Source organism: Lagenorhynchus albirostris, chromosome 13 (assembly GCF_949774975.1).
Source record: "Lagenorhynchus albirostris chromosome 13, mLagAlb1.1, whole genome shotgun sequence".
In the NCBI taxonomy this organism is placed as follows: Eukaryota; Metazoa; Chordata; class Mammalia; order Artiodactyla; family Delphinidae; genus Lagenorhynchus; species Lagenorhynchus albirostris.
In genome coordinates this window covers 62,295,048-62,301,760 of record NC_083107.1, presented here as the reverse complement: position 1 = coordinate 62,301,760, position 6,713 = coordinate 62,295,048, and the positions used below count along the sequence as shown (strand labels likewise).

The 6,713-nt window shown below is 39.1% G+C and overlaps 1 protein-coding gene across 1 annotated transcript; it reads right to left on the bottom strand.

Moving 5' to 3' along the window:
- Positions 1–225: 225 nt before the first annotated feature.
- On the bottom strand, positions 226–1,625 carry LOC132531496 (partitioning defective 6 homolog beta-like). The gene has a single exon (XM_060169324.1). It carries the CDS (start codon positions 1,623–1,625, stop codon positions 507–509), a length of 1,119 nt encoding a protein of 372 aa, XP_060025307.1. The 3' UTR covers positions 226–506.
- Between the last annotated feature and the right edge of the window lie 5,088 nt (positions 1,626–6,713).

Sequence of the window (6,713 nt, the reverse complement as noted above, 5' to 3'; positions counted from 1 at the left end):
GAAAAAATTACTCGCTACAATTAGCAACAGAGGAACAATATTAAAAAATCAAAATACAACATGGGGAATATAGGAGCCAAGGTCCCAAAGTACCAAAAGATAGACTCAGATTTCTTCACGTTAGAATTAAAAGATATACAGTTAAAGGAAAAATCAACCAGGCTCTGCACAGCAGGTTAAATATGCAACCACTTCAAACAGAAATGATCTAGTCCTTATGTGTAGTTCTGGGAATGTGCTCTAACATCCAGTTCTCTATAGACAAAATAGCAAAAGCACATCATTTCATTAGCAAAGGCCCCTTTGTTTTAGACTTAAATTCACCTCTGACCCACTGAAGTTTATATTAATTATCAAACTACTATTTTAATAACATTTTAAGCTTGCAATATAGTTTTTTCATGCCTAGCCCAGATCACTGGTTCAGAGGTACATATGCTTTAAACTAGCCAAATTTACAAGTCTCCACGGCATCCTCACTCAGAAGACATTCAGACGCGATGGTTTCATAGTGTTATGATTGTTCCATCTTCTTCTAAGAGTTTTTGATCTGGAGCACGCGTTTCAAATTCTGTATTTGTGCCACTTGCTAAGGGTGCTAAGCTCACTTCATTAGAAGGAATAAAACCGTTCTGTCCAGACTCAAAACTGAGTTCTATTTGTGTTAATGATTCCAGGCTCTCGGTGTTGCGAACAGCCTTAGGGATCTGCTGTGGCACACCATTGTCTTCAATAATAATGTCATCTTCATCGCTGTCTTCATCCTCTGGCTCAAAGCTCGGTTCGACCTGCTGTGGATAGCCAGGAAGGCTGTTGTCAGTAGACTGGCCAGAGCTGCCGGAAGTCCGACTGTTCCTAATGACATTATTCCTCTGGTTTGCTGGTCTCACTGTGATGATGAGGTTGCGGCTGTTTGCAATCATCATGTCAGTTACTTGATCTAGACTCTTCCCGGAAACTTCTATGCCATTAACTTCTAAAACTTCATCATTAACGGCTAATAGTCCTGTGCTTTGAGCCAGACCTCCTGGCACAAGTCTGGATATAAAGATCCCTGGGACCTTCTCTAAGCCATGGGGTGTCACCCTGACACTGGAGCCGTCCCGGATGTAGAATCCTAGGGGTTTCTCAGTGCCATATTTGTAAAGACGGACCCTACGATGTGTTTCTGGGAGAATATCCACGTCTATAATAGAAGACACAGGTCTGAAGTCCTGGGGCATACTAATGACTATGTGTGGCTTTTTTCTATGGTTGTCAGGACGCAACACATTGGTTAAAACATTCTTCTTCTTTATTAGTGTGTCTGTACCAAAGGCACTGTAGTCTGCTTCTTCCTTTTTTTGTATAAAAATCCTAAGCAGTGGGTTGGCCGTTGAAACAGCTTTGTGATAATTATCATCGTTATTTATAGGTAGTAAATCTCCGTGGATGTCTGCATAGCCTACTAAAACGTCAACATTGGGTATCTTATGAACATGTTGCAGTAATCCATAAAACTCCTCAAACTTTCCAGGGTTTGATCTTTCCAGTGAAGACCGACGAAATTCAGCTCCAAACTTGCTCTTCACCTCCATGGTGCCCAGGCAGCCGCTGCCCGCTCCGTGCCGGTGGCTGCGGTTCATCCTGAGGCCTGGCCCGCAACAGCCTCCTCCAGCCGGGCCGCCCCTCGGAGCGCGGAGAGCGAGTGCCCGGCCGCTGGGCTCGGGACTCGGCTGCGGCCCAGGCGCCTCCTCACAGGCACCTGCAGAGGGGCGACCGTGGCTCGGGTCTCCGCGCAGAGCTCCGCTCGGCTGGCTCCTCACGCGGTGGGACCGAGGGTGAGACTGGCGGCGCGGCGGGCGGGAACGCGGCTCCCTCCCTCCGGGCCTCTGCGACGGCCGCGACGGCGAAGAAGGAGGAGGGGGCGGAGCACAGGGGACAGGCGCCGCAGCCTAGCTCTCAGCCGCTTCCCCCGCGAGCCCGCGCGCGCGCACCCCAGCCGGGCGGGAGCCGCGGCACGTGCGCGCGCTCACCTGCAGCCTCCGTAGACCTTGTAGTTCTTTTTTGTTCATTTTTTCTTTTGTTCTCTTCCTTTGTGATTTGACAACTATCTTTAGTGTTATGTTTAGATTCCTTTCTCTTTATTTTTTAATAGATAATTAAAGATTTTGGTTTGTGGTTACTATGATGATAATATATAATTACAAATGTATATAGCTATTAATGATCTCTTAAGTTTGAATGCATTCTAAAGGCTCTACATTTTTAACCCTCCTTCCACATTTTTTGTTTTTGATGTCATATTTTGTATCTTTTTATATTGTGTATTCCTTAACTACTTATTGTAGATATAGATGGTTTTACTATGTTTGTCTTTTAACCTTCTACTAGTTTTTTAAGTGGTTGATCCACTACCTTGATTATGTTTGCTTTTATCAGTGAGATTTTTTTCTTTCATAATTTTTGTATTTCTAGTTGTGGCTTTTTCTTTTCCACTTAGAAAAGTCCTTTTAACATTCCTTGTAAGGCCATTTAGTGGTGAACTCCTTTGGCTTTTGCTTGTCTGTAAAACCCTTTATATCTCCTTCAATTCTGAATGATAATGTTGCTAGCTAGAGTATACTTGGTTGTAGGTTTTTAAAAATTTCAGCACTTTGGATATATCATGTCACTACCTTCTGGCCTGTGAAGTTTGGGGTAAAAAGTCAGCTGATAGTCTTATCTGAGTTCCCTTGTATGTAACTATTTGCTTTTAAGATTTTTAATTTCTAATTTTTGCCATTTTCATTATAATGTGTATTGGTGTGGACCTCTTTGTGTTCATCTTATTTGGAAATCTGTGCTTCCTGGACCTGGATGTCTGTTTCCTTCTCCAGGTTATGAAAGTTTTCAGCTATCATTTCTTCAAATAAGTTTTCTGCCGCTTTCTATTTCATTTCTCCTTCTGGGACCCCTATAATGGAATGTTAGTATGATTACTGTTGTCTCAGAGGTCTCTTAAACTATCCTCATTTAATTCTTTTTTCTGTTCAGCTGGAGTGATTTCTACTACTTTGTCTTCTAGATCACTGGTCTGTTCTTCTGTATCATCTAATCTACCATTGATTTCCTCTTGTGTATTTTTCATTTCAGTTATTGTATTCTTCAGCTGTGATTTGTTCTTTTTTGTATTTTCTAACTCTTTGTTGAAGTTCTCACTGTGGTCATCCATTCTTCTCCTGAGTTCAGTGAGAATCTTATCATTACCTTAAACTCTGTATTGGGTAAATTGCTTATCTCTATTTTGTTTAGTTATTTTTTCTGAGGTTTTTGTCTTGTGTTTTCATTTAGAACATATGTCTTCTCATACTGTCTAATTATTAGTGTTTATTTGTATTAGGTATGTCTGTTCAATCTCCCAGTTTTGGTGAAGTAGCCTTAGGTAGGAATTGTCCTATGGGATCCAGCAGCATACTCCTCTCTAGAGCCAGATGCTTCAGGGATATTCCCTATGTAGGCTGTATGCATCTTTTTGTTGTGATGGGGATGACTACTGCTGGTGTGCAGGTATGTGTGGCTGTTCCCTGGCCTAGCTGGCTGCAAGGTTCTGCCATGTACAGTTTCTGCAGTTATGCTAGTGGGTAGAACAGGTCCCTGACATTGCTGGCTGTGAGTTCCAGGTATGCGTGACTGCTACAGGTACATTTGTGGACAGCCTAGTCTCCCAGTGTGGCTGGCCATGATGCCTTGTGGTGTGAAATTTCTGTGAGCACACAGATCAGCTAGAGGGAGAGTTCCAAAATGGTGTCCGTTAATTCCAGTCTCAACATGATAGACAAGATCACAAAATTGGTTTTCCCCAGCATCTTAGTCCCAGCTGCCATCTGCTCCTCCAGGACCCTTTCAAAGATCAGAAAGTGGGCCTGACCCCAGCATCTTTCAAAGTGCTCTTTCTGTGCTGGTACTTGGATCAAGTTAGATTTTGTTCATGTCCTTTGAGAATGGAGACTTGGTTTTCTACAGCCCTCTAGCTCTCCCAAATATAATTCCCACAGATTTTAATAGCCATAAATTTTGGAAAGTTGTCTTCCTGGTACAGGACCCCTGGGCTGGGGAGCTCAATGTGGGGATTAGACTGCTTATTCCTCAGGGAGGACCTCTGAGTTGGGATTTTCCTTCTACTTGTAGGTCATTGCACCAAGAGTGTGGACCCTGTTAGTTGGCTTCTTTGCCTCTTCTACCCATTTCATTTTGGCTTCTTCTTTATATCTTTAGTTGTAGAAAATCTTGTCTGATTTCTTTGGGTCTCTCTCAGAGATAGCTTCTCTACAAGTAGTTGTAATTTTGGTGTGCCCATTGAAGAGGGATCTCCCTGCTTTGCCATTTTGATCCAGACCCCAGAATTTGGCTATCTTTAATGTTTGCTATAACTGTAGATATATGAAACTTCAATTTCCTTTAGCTTTTTTTTTACTCCCCTGTTATCTTTAGGTTCCCCTAGAAATTCCTTCTTAAATAGAACCTGAGCCTTTCAGTTCTTCCAGCTGTAATCCTCTGTTATTATACAGAAGCCCTCATAATAAGGTGTGGGGAGGGGAAGCATTGTATAATCTTATGATTAGGTCTAGTTTTGTAGTGATCCTATTTCCCACACTTTGTCTGGGCTGCTCCCAGCCAATGGCTAAGCAGAGCAGGGATAAGGCTGGCACATATCTTAGAAATGGAGGACTTCTCTGAAAGGTGACTTTAGCTCAAGGACTTCCACTGTCTTTGTCAAACTTCCTTAGAACTGCACTGCCTTCTAAGACTCTTCCACTCAACCTCCCTTCCTTCCCACTTTCCTTCACAAGGACCAGACCAGGATGTGGTCTGACAGCCCTCCTGGCCTCCCTCAGGTTCCTTCCCAATTCCCTTCATTTCTTCTCATAATTCTGTTCCACATTTAATCCTGTTTTGGCATATGCTTCTCAGAGGACCTAGATTAACACATCTATTTATATTAAAATAAAAAGATAAGTTATAGAGTACTAATTGGTTTTTAAGGCCAAACACAAAAATTCAAAGGCATTCTGTACTTTTGGTTAAGTGATTTGCACTTTAATCGCAGACATCTGTAGTTAAAGATTCATCTTCCTCTGATAAAGTTATTTTATTGGAAAAAAATGTAACATACTTTGCTGGTCTAACCAGTAGGTTCTCATCAAATGCTTATGAAGTAATTCAGTGCTTCTTGTAACTGACTTACTTTTAAAAATAACTTCTAAAAAATATATAAAATTGAACATCTGAATTCCCTCTTTGCTACATATCAATGTTATCTTGTATAAGCATACTGATGAACCCAATAGGGCTTAAATTGAGATAACATTAATGATAGTCTCTGAGGTTCTAGCTGAAGTTCTTGTTGTCAATAAGCAAGCGGTCATTTAGCATGTCCTCTATTGGGAATCATTTTGATCCATTTAAAATATTAAATTACCTTAATTGGGGAGACTATTTTCTCCTGCTAATACTAATTTCAAATACAAGGGTATAACTGTTTAACTTTTTAGAATTGACTAGTATTTTCCCTACAATCTAATAAATAAGAGTTCCAAGCGTATGCAAATTATCAGTTGTTACCAATTTAACCCTAAGGAGTAGCATCTCCTTTCAGAATTTGGAGGTATTATGTCTCCATCTTGATCTTATTTCTTCTGTCATTAGCTGTGGTCCTGAATGCATCTTCCTTCTTTTTGTGATATATAAGTTAGGGTAATTATCAGCAAAGTCTAAAAATGATAAAATAACTTCTACATTTAACAAACATTTCTTTGTTTTGCCAACTCTTTATAAACAAAACATTAGATTATAAATTTTATGATGAATTTAGGAGATTACTCATATTTTTGCTTTCTTATAATCTTTACTAGGCATTTACCAGGTTGTAGATGATGAAATGTTCAAGTAGATCCCTCCTAAGTGCATAATAAAAATTGGATATGATGGCCTTTAGATATATAGAATGTTCTATCTATCATCTATCTATCTGTCTATCTTTCAGAAGTTAAAAACAAAAATATACATTGGAACCAATACTGTGTATTTTGTAAAGTTGTGATTTTAAGGTAAACAAGAGATAGTATTATTACAGTTTATCTACTCATTAAAATGTGAACATCACATTAGTTGACTGTATAAATATTTTGTTGAAACACATTGTAGGTTTGATCGTTCATTTCAACCAGAAAATTATGAATTTCAATTATTACCAGATATATTTATCTGGAAAATTCAAAGGTGGTGAACTAAAGGGTAGTGCTAAAGAAAGGAAGGAAAAAAGAGAAATTATTTTAAAAGTAGAATTGGTACTATTAATGCTGCCTGAAAGTATGTGAAAAATCATATAAAATTATTCAAGCTTTAGGGAATTGTAACAATCCTGGGAAAACAATGGATAGGGCAAGAAGAATGATTATACAGCCATATATTGGAGCTATTTTATATATGCGTTACTGGCATTTACATTTTTAACTTAGAGAAACATAGTACTGTTTTACATATTTCAGCACTATGACTTTATCAATAATTATTTTCTAATAAATATATATAAACATATTATACATGTATACATATGTTTATATATATCTTACAGAAATGCTATATTTTGATACCTTTTAAAACCACTTTTAGGCTTTAAACATTTGGCAGGGACTGCATGCCCAATTATATAATGAAAATCATTAGGTAAATGTAATTAGTTTATTACATAT

Bases quoted from the DNA above. Each gene is read 5' to 3' on its own strand.
- LOC132531496 (XM_060169324.1), bottom strand. From the start codon at position 1,625: ATGAACCGCAGCCACCGGCACGGAGCGGGCAGCGGCTGCCTGGGCACC.